General features: G+C 27.8%; 1 protein-coding gene across 1 annotated transcript in view; it reads right to left on the bottom strand.

Moving 5' to 3' along the window:
- LOC122630118 (heterogeneous nuclear ribonucleoprotein K-like) overlaps positions 1-18,764 on the bottom strand; it is a 108,105-nt gene that overhangs the window by 31,404 nt on the left and 57,937 nt on the right. The window contains exons 7-8 of the mRNA XM_043814254.1: positions 11,319-11,391; positions 10,730-10,840 (exon numbers count right to left, since the gene is read on the bottom strand). Coding sequence (XP_043670189.1) covers positions 10,730-10,840; positions 11,319-11,391 — 184 coding nt within the window. The remainder of the gene's footprint in view (positions 1-10,729; positions 10,841-11,318; positions 11,392-18,764) is intronic.

The following is an 18,764-nucleotide window of genomic DNA, read 5'->3' as shown; positions in this document are numbered from 1 at the left end:
GAGAGAGAGAGAAAGAGAAAGAGAGAGAAAGGAAATCGAAGGAGGGGACACGCCTTTCGAATACACCCCCTATTCTATTGTTAACTATCACCTTTTTCTTTTTTTTCATTTTATTATTATTTACTTATTTAATTATTTATCTTTCTATGATTCCACGATCGAAGTTCAATTGACATTCAGCAGTTTTCTTTCTACGCTTACAGCTTTCTTAAATTAGACATTTTTGTCATGAAGTATAGTCGACGGACTATAATTTTATTTTTCCTGAAGTATAGTCGACGCGCTATAATTTTATTTTTCCTGAAGTATAATCCCATATGCTATAATTTTTTCTTCCCCTGAAGTATACATATTTAATACAGTACAGTTTTCTTCCCGAAGTATAGTTGATATATTTTAGTTTTCGTCCTGAAGTATAGTCGTCACACCGTCACATAGTTCGTGATAATTGAAAAGTAATTTAAAAAATTAAAAGAAAGTATAATATTATAACAATTCTAAATTTTTTTTTTCTTTCTTTAGAGTCGGTAAAGTAGGAAACGTTTTTGATATAATCGGACTTACATATTATAAACTTACATATTATGAACTTTTTTTTTCGTTGGATCATACTTCTCATGTGTAAATGATTTAAAAGGGATAACCTCGTAGTGGAAGTCAAAGTTCATTTGGAAAATAAAAGGAAGAAAGTCTAAAAGCGGTAATTTAAACGGTTTTACCGGTGGTGTCGTGTTTCTTCCTTTCTTCCTTTTCTCTTTTTGCTTCTTCTTTTTCTCATTTCAACGCAAGAAGAATCTTCATGAGGCTCATCTCCGTCGGGAAAACTCAACGAAATCTTCGTTAAAAAGTTTTTCAGGCAGAGAGAAAGAGAAAGAGAAAGAGAAAGCAAGAGAGAGAGAGAGAGAGAGAGAGAGAGACTAACGAGGGTAAAAGAACTCGTGGATCGATGAAGATAGGTTGTAAGTTATATAAGTTCAAAGGTAACTATAGGAGAAAGGGGAAAAAAGGGAATCTAGTAGGGTCGATCGACCTTCGACTCGACTTCGTTCTAATCTTTTTCAGTTTTCTTTTGTTCGTCTTTTATTTTCAGAAGAAGAACAAAAAGAAAGAAAGAAAGAAAGAAAGATAAGAAAGAACAGATCTCTTTTATTTATAACATGTATAATAAATTTGTAATAAATTCGAGAAATTATTGATCACTTGTCACGTGATAAATTTAAAGTGGATGATCTAAATGAAGGTTTTTTTTTTTATAGAGAGAATTTAAAATTAAAAAAAAAATGTATGAAGATCTATCATCAAAATGGTGCTTGATAGATAAATCTATAAAATGGCAGGAAATTTGAAATGTGAGTTGGTGGTTACTTTTTCAAAAGAAATTAAATTTAAACAAAAAGAAAGTAAGAAAGAAAGAAAAAGAAAAATTAAGTATCAAGCGTATCATCAAAATGGCCACGCGATCTACTATTACTTGAATTGAAGGTTAAATTGAAATTCTCTATTTCAATAACCGTTACGTTTCAAAGAGTATTTAAATGAAAAAAATCATGTGTCACGTTATCGAAATGGCGTAGCCATTGGTCATTATGTGAAGTCACGCGAAATTAAAAAAATTCCTGATCTAAAGTAAATGATATGTGTCAAAAAAGAATAAGAGAAAAAAAATCAAATGAAAACTATTTATATACAATGTATATTGTTAAAAAGCAAAATAAAATAAAGTAAAATAAAATAAAATAAAATAAAAAGTAAATGAAAATAATGACAAATAAAAAAAATTAAAAATAAAACTGTTTCAACAATTATTCGTAAGACTTCGAATTAATTGATGGAATGATTGAAAGAAAAAAAAATAAAAGAAAATTGCCTCTAATAATAATTATTTGTAAAATTTGGAATTAATTGGCGAAATGATGGAAGAAAAAGAATTTTCCTTTGAATGATTAAAAGATGAAATAAAAACCGATTAATTTCAAATTTACATGCACACACACCCACCCACACACACATTTTACAAAGAGGAAGGTAGAAGTCGTTGAAGTGGATATCCGTTGTTTAGCTCGGTTCCCGTCGATATTGATCTGTCTCTCAACCCAATCCATTCGTATGTCTCGGACCGTTTGCGATATGCGGAGAATTAGCTACGACAGAATAGTAACCTGGTATGCCGACGGAATCGCGACGGAAACGCGACGGAAATGCAACCGACCGCGGACGACCCCTATCCGAAAATAGAGATTTATTTTCGCCTCTATCCTTGTTTATTAGACATCTTGCTCTCATATCCCATCCCCTATTCTCCCTTTCCTCTCTTTTCTTCTCATCCCCACTCTAAACTTTTCTCACGTTTGAACAACAGTTATCCGTTATCGGTTCGTATCTTCCTATCCTAATTCGTTCTAGTCCTTTATAGATTAGTTTCGACTTACGTTCGAAAAATTTATTTTTACGTCTCTTCGTCTAATCACAATTTCCCTTTCATATGTATGTATGTATGTATGTATATATATATATTATTTATTTTCTTTTTTCTTTCCATTTATCATATGACTATCAACTTGATGTTAACTATTACGTTCGTATATTTAAATTTATTCGACGTTGATAAATGTGTTTTATGTAAAATGAAAAGGCAGAAAAAGAAAAGAAAATTACGGAAACGAGTATTAACATTGTTGGACAAATTTTATTAAATAAAAAATTGAAAATAAAATATGTTCAAATGTGATCGAGAAAGATGTATCTCTTCTAGATGCTTTGTTTCTCAATCGTCTGACTCAATCGAACTTTTTTTCTTTCTTTCTTTCTGTTTTTTCTCTCTTTCAGGCCAACGACATCGAGACATCGCGTGTGCATAATTATTCCCACATACTTTCCTGGAATTAATTTCGAGCCTCGTCGAAAGAGTTCGTTCTTTTTTTTTTCTTTTTTCTTTTTTATTCTCTTCACCCTCGGTAATATATTTTCAGTCGCGTTTTATCATGTTATAAACTCTAAAATCGCATGTGGTTTCGTCATAAAAAATCGACAATATTCAAAGATGGAAATTGAACGCTACGGAAAGAAACAAAGATACAAAATAAAAAATGAATAAAGTATGATTGATCTGAATATATAATTCTTTTCTAAATTATTAAAAACGAATCGAGTTTTATCACAAATATAATTTTCTGCTATTGCTCTATTTTCTCAAAAAAAAAAAAAAAAAAAAAAAAAAAAAAAAAAAAAAAAAAGGTATCTTATTTTTATTATTATTAGATAATTAATATAACAAAAATAATAGTAAAAAAATATTATGATTGTATATTAATACCATATTATAATTAATAAAATGTAATAAAACTTATTATGATTATTGTAACTATAATCAGATAATAAAAATTGTAATAATAAAAACAAAAAAGAAAGACAATATATAGGATTATTTTCACAGAAATATATTGAATATTATAAAAAATAATTTTAAATCATACCTAGTAATTTATTGGAATTAGAAATATAATCATTTTCAAATTGAAGATATCAAGCTTGCCGTATATTTTGTGTTGCTTTTTAGGATAAATTTGATAGAACGATGTTTTCAATTAGTTAACATAGAAATTACAAGAGAAAGGAATATCGATTGAATAGAAAGGTAACGATAATACCTTGGACAACAAAGTCCAGTTAGGTCGAAACCGAATGCTAACATTGAACGCTATGCTAAAGCTTGGATCCTCTGACAGTGACACCGCGGAAACGTGCTTTCCTGATGAACTTGACGCATGAACGATCTCGACTCTCACGCATACGGTTAATCACCGAGCTTCTGTTTGAATATTGCCGAGAGACCGCCGCAAAGCCCAACCTCTGAATAAACGTTTCCGATAAATGAAACGAATCGATACCAACGATATCAAAATGAAGTTATTTATGTAATTAATCAATACCATTTAAGTATACATCTGTAACTCGATTTCAATTTTAATAAAAAGGAAAAGAAAAGAAAGAACCTTCTGTTTGTATTTATATCAAAAATTGAATTCTAAAGTTTGACGATATTTATTCCATAAGTTTATTGAAAAAGAAAAAAAAAAGAAAAAAAAAGAGTATACAATTTTATAGAGTTTATTCGAATATATTTTGATTAAGGTATTGTATTATAATATAATATACTGTACTACTACTGTATTATTGTTTTGCTGTATTACCTACTGCATTGCACTGCACTGCACTGTACTATTGTATTACTATATTGTTCTATCACCGTAATGTATTACACTGCATTGCACTGCATTGTACTGTAAATGTATTCTACTGTATTACTGCATACGTCATTGTGCAGTATTATAATTGATCACGTATGCAGATTAATTTATTGTATATATCGAGTAAAGTTATTGTATATACTATGTTACTGTATTAATTTATTGAATATATTATAGTATCATGCTACTATATTGCTGTATCACTGTAATATATTACTCTATATTGTACTGTACTATTGTATAACTGCTAACTTGTTCTATGACTGTAATATATTACACACTGCGTTGCACTACATTGTATTGTAATATACTGTATTATGTTACTGCGTACATCATAGTACAGTAATATAACTTGTATGTATGTAATCATGTATACAATTTATAACAAAGATTTTGTTATATCGAGCAAAGTAATAATGTTTTGATAATATTTTTTATTAATATTGATATTGATATTAAAAATAATTAATGTTATTTAATATAATTTTTTATAAAAAATATTTATTATTTAATATAAAAATAATTAAATATTAATTTAATATTAATCAAAAATATTCAATTAATATTAATTACGATATATATAAATTTTCACGATAATAATTCAGTAATCATTGAAAAAAGGATACTGAAAATTTGTTAATTTCCTTGAGATTTAAAGTCTCCTTAAATGTCTTCAATTACTCCAAATCAGTAAATCATTAATCAGTAATCATCAATCAGTAATCACATACTTAAGAAGAATCTAATTTATTTTATTATTTTTATTATTATTACTTTTGTTTTTACAATGTTTCAATAATTCATTCTTTTTATATATATCTATTACTATTTAATAATAATAATAATAATAATAATAATAATAATAATAATATATACAATCTCTTTATATAAATTATTATTAATTAATAATAATTTTTTTTATACATTTTTATTTCTTAGAAACAAAATTAAGTACATGCATATACATGTACGTAGATTCACTAAAACGAGAAAATAAAAAAAAAAAAGAGAAAGGATATATTAAGCCTCTAGATACTCGAGTTTCACTTTATGCAAGTCGAAAATTGCACGTACGACGAGTATGATAGTAATCTCGAAGGATCTAACAGGAGACCTGTCTCGATGGGTTACAAGACTCGTAAGTACTATCTTAATTAGCTTTCCTGCTAGAATTAAATGCACGGACAGTAGAGTATGACAGCCGAGTCGTGGCCGTTCGTGGGCCACTAGCCAAACACACTGATAGTTTCTATTCGAGAAGTTAATTAGACACGATGACCGTTATATCTCCATCTCTCTTTATTCTTGGCTCGAGATCATCACAAATCATTTTTCGCATGAATTACGAACGAATCAACATCTTCGAATTAATTTTCCTATACGTAATTTCTCTTATAATATATTTAATATATAATATATATATATATATATATATATATATATATATATACATGTGTGTGTATGTGTGCGTGCGTGTGTTTTTATTTATTTATTTTATTAAGAATTTATAATAGAATTTTATTGAAAGACGTTATTACGACGCCATATTGTATCTGACTACGTTGATCAATTAGTGTTTATCGATTAAAATTAAATATTTGCTTTAAATAATACACACACGTTATATATATGTATATATACTAAACGTGTGATTATATTTTTTTGTGTCTTCTACATATGTAAGTGTATCTAAAGAATGAAGGGGATTGGTAATAGTTAAAAATACAACATGAATCATAAATGAACACACGTTAGTAATATTAAAGATGAAATTCCTTGAAAAGTATATGAGTAATCGATAGTTGGTATTCGATAGATGGTATCATCTGATTATATCAACGTAAATTCCTTTCAAAGAACAAGATATATACATATACATATACATATACATATACATATATATATATATAGAGAGAGAGAGAGAGGGAATATACACTAGTTGAAACACACACACACAAGAATATATATATACATGCATATACACACATATATATACATATATATATACATACATACAAATATATATATATATGTATACACAAGTATATATATATATATATATACATACGTCTCAACATAACAAGGAATCGATAACTCGAAATAAATCGAAAGTCGGTGACATCGCTGAATGGCAGTGCCGTCTTTTATCTTTCTATGAAAAGAAAGAAATAAGAAGAAAGAAAAGAAAGAGAAAGAGTAGAGAGAAAACGAGAAAAAGAGAGAAAAAAAGAGAGAGAGAGAGAGAGAGACGAAGGAAAATACAAAGTACAATAAAAAAAAAGTGATCGAGACTTCTTCGTTCTATCACCTTTTTCAGCTCTGCCATTTTCTTGTTACAATACCCACTCTCCTTTTTCTTTTTCTGTTTTTCTCTTTCACTCCATCATCAAATTTAAGATTACACGTTTGAAAAGACTTCGTTCAACAAAGACAGACGATAATAATATAATAAACAGACCTCTCGTAAAATTTTTTCGGAAATAACAAATAAATTTTTATTATTATTTTTTGTTGTTCTTGTAGTTGTTTAACTGATCAATTATTAATGTTCATTGAAATTTTATTACTCAAGTAATTTTTAGTTGGAGACATAGTATTGAATTTTAACAAATAGATCAATAATATAGCGGTTATTCTATTTTTTTAATAAACAAATTTTTAATAAAATAAAATATTGAAGAAAAAACAAAGAAAAAAGATAGAAAGAATCTCAATAATATATTTACTGACAAATATTTAATTTTAATGACTAATCACGAATTGATTTATGTAGTCAGAGATAATATGACGACGTAATAGTGTTTTTTCAAAAAAAATCTACTACAAATTTTGAATAAAATAAATTAAAAACTAAAAAGAAAAAAAAAAAGAGAGAAAGGAGAAAAAATCTCAATAATATGTTTAAAGACAAATATTATTTTAACGAGTAATCATTGATTGCTCAAAGTAATCAGACATCATGACTACGTTGATCAATTAGTGATTGGCGATATAATAGTGTCCTTCGAAAAAGTTTTATTACATATTATGAAAAAAAAAAAAAAAAAAACACAAAAGAAAGAAGATAAAAATCTCAATAACTTATATAAAGAAAAATATTTAATTTTAACGATTAATCACTAATTGATCAATATAGTCAGATACGATATGATAACGTAATAATGTCCTTCGAAATATTTCTATTAAAAATTGTGAATAAAATAAATTAAGAAAACGCTTAAACAAAACAAAAAAAAAAAGGAATAAAAGAATTTCAGTAACTTATTTAAAAATAAATATTTCACTTTAACGAGCAGACACTAATTCTTCAATGTACTCAAACACAATATGGCGACATAATGACATTTTTTAAGAGACACTTCTATTACAAATCCTGAATAAAATAAATTAAAAAAAAAATAACTTCAAAAAGTAGAGGGAAACAAGAAAAGGTAGCAAAAAAATATGTGAAACATTCTATTCAAATCTAAAAAAACTCAGCCGAGATACAAACGGGTGCTCGGGTTCGCTGTGTTCGGTTTTGTCTCTCGTAAACGTGAAAATGTAACGAGCCACTTGGCCACGTTGCATATTTCAGAACAAGCCAGACCCCTCTTGGCGGTAGATCGTGTGATCGTCTTTCGAAAACCACCCTATGTCATCGTCATATAATATCCCTGTGTATGTGTGTAATATACTGTACCTATGATGCAGTCATTAAATTGCTAATTAAAGACTATTAATTATTTTTCACTATTATTACAATTGATCTATAATACTATTTATGAAAGATTATCAAATTTATCAATTTGAATTTTACAGTGTAATATAAATAATAATAAAAAACAATCATTTAATCTTTAAAATATTTAACTTTTAATTTTATAAACCCCCAACTTTCATATTAAATAATTTAATATAAAATTTGTTTAATAAAATTTTTATGCAGTTATTATTATATATAGTACATAATGAATATTGTGAATATAAGTGAACTATTGTATACATATTAACATAAGAAAATATGCAAATAATTTTTGAAATGAATTAAAAAAATAATTTTTAATACGGCAAATATTAAAAAATAATATATATAAATAATTATTTTATATACATAAATATACATAAATAATTATTATATATATATTTCTTTATTTATTTATAGATAATATGTATATATAAATTTGTAGATAATAATTATGAACCGGAAACGAATATAAGAAGTTAAACATTTCTCTAGAGTTTATTAATGTTCACATATACGTATAAGAGATAATGTAAAGACAAAAACACTTTGGTTTTCGTGTCTCTCTCATAAAAAGGTGCTTTTATTCTCACCGCGGCGGATAGAGCATCGCGAGACAGAAATTCGCTTCTGCCAGACGACGGGGTGTATACAACTTCAAGAAAGAAAACGTGCTCAAGTACGGTCTTCCGCGTGATTCTGTATCTCATCGGAGAGACGTGAGACGAACGCAGTATTAATACGAAAGAGAAAAAAGAGCCAAGAAGGCAAAAAAAGAAGAAGAAAAGACTTTCGCGAAGATTTTTCAAACAATCGATATTTTTATCTTCTACAACTATTCTTTTTTTTTTCATATTTTTCAAATTTTTTTCTAACTCATTTTTACAATTAAATTCTACGGAGTTACTAAAATGTTTTCACGAATTCTTACATTTTTTATATTTACGTGAAATATGATTTAACGAAATAATAAAATGATAATACTAATACTAATACTACTACTATTAATAATAATAATAAATGTGTAAAAGAAGTCGATATTAAAATGATTGTAGTTTCCAAAGTTTCTAATTATTAACGTAACTATAAAAATTATTTATTCAATATTTATGATCAAAGTAACAGAACAATGTCATCAAAAATAGAAATAATCAAAAATCATCAAGAATTAGAATAATAGAAATAACCAGATTATCAAAAATATAAAATAGAAATAATTAGAAATCAATGATAAAAATGTATTTAAAAGAAAAAAAATATAAGAAAAAGAATTCTAACAAATAAAATATAAAATTTTCCAAAATTTCTAATTGCAGTAAGTAAATAACATATTAAATCCTCTCGGTGATTAAAGTAATGAATATATCGTTAATCCTATCGAAACAGTGATTTCTAGATAGTGAGCTTTGAAAGTTTCGAAAGCTCGGATTCTCCACAGTGTATTTTCGAAGTTAAAGCAAACCATTTGGAGTTCGGAATATCCTCGGATAATCTCAACGCGAAGAACCTCAGCAGAGTAAAGAGCAAGGGAGAAAGAGGAGGAGAAAGAGGTGGAAGAGGAGGAAGGTCGAGAATATCCGTGCAAGAAGCCACTAAAGTCGAATATTTCATCGTCGTTTGAACGAGCACAGGCAACCGATTTCCACGAGAACACATCCTTGGAATGCTTCTTTCAGATTTATAACCTGCCCTTTACGATCCTATTTTGTTTTCTACTTGTTCGATACCTACAATTTACTATGCTTTTATATTCGACAATTTAAGCAATACTCTTTCATTCGTTTACTTTAGTACAATTATTATGTAAAAATGATTCAATTCATAGTTTTTAAAATTAAATACTAGACTTTGTTTAGTATAACTTTTTAAGAACATATTTTGTTTTCTACTTGTTCGATACCTAAAATTTACTATGCTTTTATATTCGACAACTTAAGCAATACTCTTTCATTCGTTTACTTTAGTACAATTATTATGTAAAAATGATTCAATTCATAGTTTTTAAAATTAAATACTAGACTTTGTTTAGTATAACTTTTTAAAAACATATTTTGTTCTCTACTTGTTCCATACCTACAATTTACTATGCTTTTATATTAAATTTGTTCTTTTGTTTACAATTATTACATGAAAATGATTTATTTCATATTTTGCGGAAACTAAATTCTAAACTTTTTCCTACCAAATGTAATAATAAAAGGAAATTATTTTATTCCCTTGAAAATTGATACATATATAATATAATAAATACTGCTATACAGATTCGAAAAACAATCTTTTTTTCTATCTATTGATCAAAAATCTTTTTTTTTTTTTTTATAGGATCATCAAAATTATTTTATTCATATTTTTAAAGAATTAAATTCTAAACTCTTTTTTTCTCTATGAAGCGTAATAAAAAAGTAAATAATTTTAAAAATTAGAAAAGGAAATAATGATTACTTAGAAAATGTCTAGTTTTAAATAAATACTCATATATATATATATATATATATATATATATATATATATATATAACTACATACACGTAATTTACTTATTCATAAATTAATTTTATTCATGTTTACTAATAATAAAGTAAACACACTTGTCAATATTTTATTGTCCTACTAACGAAATTTAGATTGAACTCGATGAAAACAAAAGAGGTTGTTGTTTCAGAAAACAGCTGACAAAGAAGCTGTTAAAAACTCTGAGGACTCTTAAGTTCTCGATTTTAATCCTAGCAAGTCTATTATTAGTATTAAAAATAACTCACCTCACGTAGTTCTTTGATTTTTAAACCTCCCTTGCCGATGACACAACCAGCTTGACTCTGATGTACCAGCATACGTACGTCAATTTCGTCACTTCCATGTCGGGAACCATTCTGAACAAAAAATTTATAAATAAATAAAATAAATTGCCTTGTTTGTTTGTTAATTTGTCAACGATGCAAAAGAATTCTTTAATTTAATATAATGTTAAAAATAAAACGAATTGTTGTATTTGTTGATTTAAAAATATTTTTTAATTTAAGATAATGTTAAAAAAGAAAAAAAAATAATGACATAAAAGAAACAGAAAAGAAAATTAAAAACTTAAAACGCACTTTAAAAATAAAACAAATATATTTATTAAATTTTCATTTGTATCGATCGAAGTTCGCACAAAAATGTAAAAAAGAAAAAAACAAAACAAAAAGTAATTAAAATAAATAAAATAAAAAAGTATACAAAGATAAAAATTAAATATATAATAGGAAAAAAAATTGTTTTATCAAATTTTCATTTAATTCATCGACTTAAGTTCGATGTGACATAGACAAAAAATAAATAAATAAATAGAAAATGAAAGATTATACTAACCTCTTCGAGATTAGGTACGACCTCGTTGAGGACTTGAAGAACTGTCGTCAGATCGGAACTGATGGTCAAAACTCTAAAATCAAAAGAATCCAAAAAAAAAAAGAAAATTATTTTCAGATCTATTTCCTCCATTTTCTTTTACAACATATATTTTCTAAAATAATATCGAAATAGACTCGTACCGAGTCTTTTCTATTATACTTTTCAAATATCCTCAAACGTTTCTCACAATCGTCCTATTAATCCAATTCCCTGAAAAAAAAGCAAGAAAACAAAAAAAAAACAAAAAGAAATAAAAAAAAATAAAAACAATAAAGCAAAACGAAAAAAAGAAAAAACAAGTACAACAACAACAAAAATGCGAATATAAAATTAATTTTAAATCAATACAATCTATTGAAATTTCTTGACTTGAAATATGTTTCTTAAAAATATTAGGAATATACGATATATTTTTTTTTCATATATCATCCGAAAGAGATCTTTAATATTATGATCTATAAAATAATATAAAGATGTAACAATAAGAACGAAGGGATCTATGTTCTACTTTCTTATCGTTCTCTTTACGCTTATCTTATTTATTTTATTATTTTTTTTAATTATCTCGTAAAGAAAAAAGATAAAGATAAAGATAGAGAGACAGAGAGAGAGAGAGAGAGAGAGAGAGAGAAAGAGAAAGAGAGAGAGAGAGAGAGAGAGAGAGAAAGAGATAGAGAATATAGGAGTAAATTTAATTACGAAAAAGAAAAAAAGAAAGAAAGAAAGGAAGAAAGAAAGAAATTGTGCAAGGGAAATTTATCTGAGTTAACTTCGTAGCTATATAACCCTTTAAACACAAAGAAAATAATTTGTTGTTGTTGAAAATAATAAGGAAAAAAAATATTAAAGCCGAAAGAAATACGAATTATTCTATTGGTGCTCACATATATTAAAATTATTCGCAACTTGTTAGAAGCATAATTATTTCTATCGTTCTAATTCCATTAGATCTTCTCTTTTTCGTTCGAAATTTATAATCGAACGCAGAACACTTGCGCGACAAATTGTTCTGTTTTTTTTCTTCTATTAACGCGCCACATGCATAATGTTAATAACGCGAGGTGTCTTTTTTTTGTGGATCAACCTCGAACTAATAATATATTTATCATTCTTCAGCAAATAGAGATTATTATTAATCGGATGACGTCAGATATCATGTTAGAAGACAATTTATATCGAAGATCGTGATACGAGTACAATACATGTATGATATATACACATACAGGATGTAACGAAACTGCATGGCAAAACTTTAGTAATAAATTCTTTATATGTAGCAAAAATAAAAAATTAGTTTTATCAACATGAATCTATAAAAAGAAATATTTAATTTCTAAATTATGAAACTTTATAGTATGATCTTACAATTAATTATACTCGAATTATATTTACTGCTGATATTGTGATATACTTTGTTGATATTTTCTTAATTTTTGAAACGTTCATCTAATAACGAACATGATTCAAAATAATATAATTTTTATTTAATTATAATACAATTATAATCAATAATATTTAATCACAATTATAATTAAAAAATTTTATTATAATATTTGTAATGAAATATTCAGCAGACATAATAATTTATATTCGAATGTGATCTAATTATAGAATAATTTCTCTTATTTAATTTCAATAATAAATGAAATAAATACAACGTTACCGACGGAGTATTTTAAGATCATACTTGAAGGTCTTATAAATCTAAAATTAAGCATTTTCATACTCATGACGTTGATAGAAACAATTTTCTTCTTTTTTCTTTTTTTTTTCCTCCACATATGAAAGACACATTACCAAAGTTTTATCACCTTTGCAGCCTTTATACAAGAGGATGAGTGGTGTTCCCTTTCCCCCTCTTCGCACATAACGATGCCCTGCAAATTCTACGAGTATGAGAATAAAGGAAAAAATATCATATAAAAAACATAAGCCTGAAAAATGAATTGCAAAAAAAAACGAATATAATGAAAAAATACGAAATAACGAAGATACTAATTTTCGATTTTACAAGAAAAATAAATATTGACAATATTTATCGAACCGAAACTATTTTCAATCTTCGTCGACATTCCAATAAAGTAGCTATGATCATTTCCGTTAACAAAACCGTGAATGAAATATAGATAGGAGTATTCATCATTTCAGAACACTCGCGGCATATTAATGATTACCGTTTTCAATACGAATCACATTAGTCTCTAGAATGACATCAACTAATAAACACAGACTGTGTTAACAGATTAGATAAATATCGCTAATCTGTTCTTATAACGTATACTATACGTATGAAACAAAAATCAATTCGTTGTTATTTCATATTTTTTGTCAAAAATTTTTTAACAAATCATTTTTCAGAGTGACCTTTATATGATATTTATTTCTTATTTTCATTCGTAGAATATACATAGCATCTTTAGACGAAAAAAATTGTTTACATCCTGTGTGTGTGTGTGTGTGTGTGTGTATGATCAATTACATACACATATATCATGTTAATCACATGATTACGTACAATCGAGCTGGGACACATTAATTTATTCTATTTGGTTAATCTAGTTGTTTCATTCTATTTCTTATTATTATTACTGTTGTTATTGTTATTATTATTATTATTATTATTATTATTATTATTATTATTATTATTATTATTATTATTACGTTTTTCTTCTGCTTCGTCATTTTTGTTTGTTTGTTGTTTATAGAATGTACTATTAACGCCTATGTTAATTGGTACCAAACATAAACTTAAACTACCATCACCCAACAGATAATTTCTTTTTTCTTTATGGGGCCAAGAAAATTGTCAATTTTTTCTTCTTTTTTAAATTTTTGTTTGGACTTGATCTTTTCACAAGGTTATATTCCTAAAAATAAATATTCTTTTTTTTTCTTTTTTTAAAACAAATACATGTTAATCTTGTTCAGAATTTTGCGTAAAAGGAATCAAAAACGTATTTGAATTTTATGGGAATTTTCAAATCGAGAAGGACTCCTCTATATACTGATTCGAGTTTTTAGGAACGTACCCACGCTTAAGGAACACAACCACGCATGAAGTCCTATTTAAAATATTTGATGAATTAATTGAACATATTACCGACGGAGTAACGAGACACTCATTTGTCACTTGCAACATTTACTCTATAATTTTGGGATAACAATCACTCCTGTAATAAGAGAAATTAATTTATATTTTTAAATTAATATGAATAAGTAAAATAAAATATCTCATTTTTTTCTTTTACAATAAATTTTATATATATATATATATATATATATATATATATATATATATATATAGCTGTCCATTATGAAGAATACATTTATTGTAAAACTTTATCCGTCGTCGGTAATATGTCTGTACACACACACACTGTGTACGCACGCACACACATATCTATATATTACAGGGTAGGCCGAAAGTTTTAAGGCGCACGAAAAGTTCTTAGACGATATGAAAAATCATTTACACTTTTTCGAGACTTTTTAGGTTAACTTTTTTTTTACGTTGTAGAACTACAAGCTTAGGAACTTTTGACCCGCCCTATATTAAATCCATCAAAAAGTTTATCTTATCTAAAACTTGGTCTTAAAGCTTGTAGTGTAAGTTTATAGATTGATGACAAAAAAAGAAAGAAAAAAGAATTAACTTTAGAAGTCCCGAAAAAGAATGATCGTTTTTTAATATCACCTAGGAACTTTGGACCACCCTGTATAATATGTATATGTATATACATACATACATACATACATACATATATACATACATACGAACATACATATATATACACATATATACATATATGTGTGTGTGTATATATATATATCACATATAGTATATTTAGTTTAAATATACAAACATAATTATTTTCCTAAGTATTAAAAATCCAAGAAAATGTTTCAAACGAATCTTGTATGGTGTCAAGGAATGCACATCATAGTCATAATTATTTGACTTTGCGATGTCCTTGGAATATCCTGTAAATGTCACTTTTAAATTCTTAAATGGATCCCTACATTCTTTATTACATATTCTTGTAGCTGACATCGAATCATTATAAAAATACTGTCTCTGCACATTTATTTTGCATACGCCATTGTTGAGTTATTAAGCTTCAAATTTGACGCGGCCCCTGTATTCGCGTTACCCAATATACATCGCGTGGATATAGCTCGAATAGACTTTATATGCTTCTAGACGAAAAAAAAAGAAGAAAAAAAAAAGAAAACGAAAAAACGAAACAAAAATTGAACTGTGTCACGCCGATGCAAAATATATAAAAGATATTTTTAATAATGTAGGACGCATAAAACCGACAAAAATGTCGGAACTTCAAATTATAAGCTTAACGAGTCAACAACGATTTATACTAAATATATATAGTGTTTTAACAAAAACGTTCCCTTTAAGAACATATATGTAACGAAGAATATAAGGTACCATTAAAAATATTTTAACGTAATATTCACAAAATTATCCAAGATCACAGAAAAGTCTAACAATTATCAAAAATTAGTTACAATTTTTCCCTTATTGACACCATACACGCATTCCTTTGAAACATTTTCTTTTCCTTTTGTTTGCATTTTTAATACTTACAGAAATAATTGCCTGTACATTCAAACCATTATATACGCGAGTATGTGTGTATATACATGTATATATATACACATACATACACACACACATATATATAACAAAAGTTTGAATATATACGAGTTTGACTTTTTTCCAGGTGAATTTAACGTGCTAGTGGTGTGCGTGTGTTTGATTTCAGCCTGATCTTTGCAACGAATATGTAAACTTTGCACACTAATGCCGTTAGTAGGCCAAATCCTAAAGCGGATAAAAAGGAAGCTCGTTAAATGATCACGTACGATGGAGAGAGAAAGAGAAAGAAAAAGAGAGACAGAAAGAGAAAGAGAATTTCTGTTGGTAATAGAAAACGTTTTTGCTTCCATGTTGAAAAAGCAGAAAAGAAAAGGTCCGGGACTCGTTCTTCGCGAAAAAAAGAGAAAAAGAGAGAAAAAGAGAGAGGAGTGAAGAAAAAAGTATGGAAAAGCGGACGTATGTTCACCAACTTTCGTACTCGCGATGGTTAAAGGTTGTGTCTCTCGGAAGCATAGCGTATCTATAGGTCGGAGCTTTTCAAAGCTTTTCAAAAGCATCGACCATAGTCCACACGTTCCACGTCCATCATTTCGTGTTCACCGTCCGACTGTCCGTTCGCTCTTTATATTACAACAGTGCTGCATTTGATAAAAGAAGAAGAAGGAAAAAAGAACATAGGAATGGAGTGGAAGAAAAAAAATTAAAAAAAAAGAAAGAGAGAAATTATTTTTTTGTTGTATTGACAAATCATAACGCATTCGTAATGATTATTCTTCCCTCCTTTACTACGTTCTTCTCGTGAATTACAAGGAAAAAAAAAAGATTACGATAACGGAGATAGCAAAGTCCTAGAATCGTTAATGTTAGACAAAAATAATTCTTTGTGGAGGAAAAAATAAAGAAAATAATAAACAACACAAAAGAAGAATTAAAAGATGGAGTAAAAAATCAGTCTCCGTCGGTAATATCAGCCTACAATTTCTACAATTATGTCATCTATCGACTCAACGAGATCTCGATAGATACTCTGAAAAAGAAAAAGAAAGATATTAACAAAAAATAAAAAAATAAAAAATGAAAAAAGAGAAAAACAGCACTTTTTGGACGTGGCAAGTTTCGCATTAGGGACTAAAAGGAAATAACAACAACATGGTGTCGTCCACGATGATGGTGTCGAAGCATAATATAACAACAATGGCGATTAGGGATACCTTGGCTTATTTTTAATTTATTCGATCGAGGAGAGATCTCGCCGATTTCATTCGATTGTTCTCATCTCCTCGAATTTAAAAACGGGACTTGTTGTGTAATATGTGTAAAACAGAGAAAAAGAGAGACAGAAAAAAAGAAATAGAGAGAAAAAGAGAAAGACAGAGACAGAGAGAAAGAGAGAGAGAGAGAGAAAGGGAGAGATAAGAGAGAGAGAGAGATAGAAATAGAAAGAGAGATAGAGAGAGAGAGAGAGAGAGAGAGAGTGATGATTATGATCGTGAGACATTTTATGTGACGGCCAACGATGATGGTCGAGGACATGTACGCGAGAACGGATAATACACAGAGTGAGAGTGAGAGAAAAAGAGAAAAAGAGAGAAAGAGAGAAAGAGAGAGATAGAGACAAAGACAGAGACACACAGAGAGACAGAGACAGAGAGACAGAGACAGAGACAGAGACAGAGAGAGAGAGAGAGAGAGAGAGAGAGAGAGAGAGAGAGGAAGAAGGAGATATAGATAGATAAATAGAGTACAGTCAAGAATGATACGTGAGAACAAGATAAACAAAATAAACAATAGTCGTTTGATAGATAGACAGATAGTAAGAGTAGTAGTAGTAGTAGTAGTAGTAGTAGTAGTAGTAGTAGTAGTAGTAGTAGTAGTAGCAGTAGTAGTATTCAGAGGAGGAGGAGGAGGAGGAGGAGGAAGAGGAAAAGGAGGAGGAGTGTAATAATAATAGTAGTAGAACAGTAATAAAAGTAGTAGTAGGAAAGTAATAAATGTAGTTGTAGGAAAGTAATAAATGTACTTATAGGAAAGTAATAAATGTAGTTGTAGGAAAGTAATAAATGTAGTAGTAGTAGTAGTGTAACAGTAACAGTAGTAGGAGTACACTAGTAATAGTAGTAAAAGTGTAATAGTGATAGTAATAATAGGAGTATAGTGGTGATAGCAATAATAGGAGTATAATAATAATAGTAGTATTAAGTAATAAAAGTTATAGTAGGAGAGCAGCAAAAGAGTAATAGTAATAGTAGTAGTAGAGAAATAGTAGGAAAATAGTAGTAATAGTTGTAGTAGAAGAGTAGTAGAAAAATAATGGTAACAGTAGTAGTAATAGAGAAGTAATAGGAAAATAGTAGCAATAGAGAAGTAGTAGGAAGATAGTGATAATAGTGATAGTAGGGGAGTAATAAAAGTAATAGTAGAAGAGTAGAAGTAATAGAGCGAGATGTAAAATTTATAGAAAGATGGATGCGATAGATAGATAGATAGATAGATAGATAGATAGATAGATAGATAGAGAGAGAGAGAAAGAGAGAGAGAGAGAGAGAGAGAGAGAGAGAGAGAGAGAGAGAGAGAGAGAGAGAGAGAGAGAGAGAGAGAGAGAGAGGAAATGCAAATTAGGTTTATACCTAATTCTGTTTCTTAAATATATGTATTATTAGAATACATATGTATAATATGTATGTATCTTGTCGTTGAATGTGTATATGTATGTAAAAAGAAAGACATGAGAAAAAAGGAGATAGATAGATAGATAGATAGATAGATAGATAGATAGATAGATAGATAGA

This window comes from Vespula pensylvanica, chromosome 6 (genome assembly GCF_014466175.1).
Source record: "Vespula pensylvanica isolate Volc-1 chromosome 6, ASM1446617v1, whole genome shotgun sequence".
In the NCBI taxonomy this organism is placed as follows: domain Eukaryota; kingdom Metazoa; phylum Arthropoda; class Insecta; order Hymenoptera; family Vespidae; genus Vespula; species Vespula pensylvanica.
This window is presented reverse-complemented; position numbering and strand designations above follow the sequence as displayed.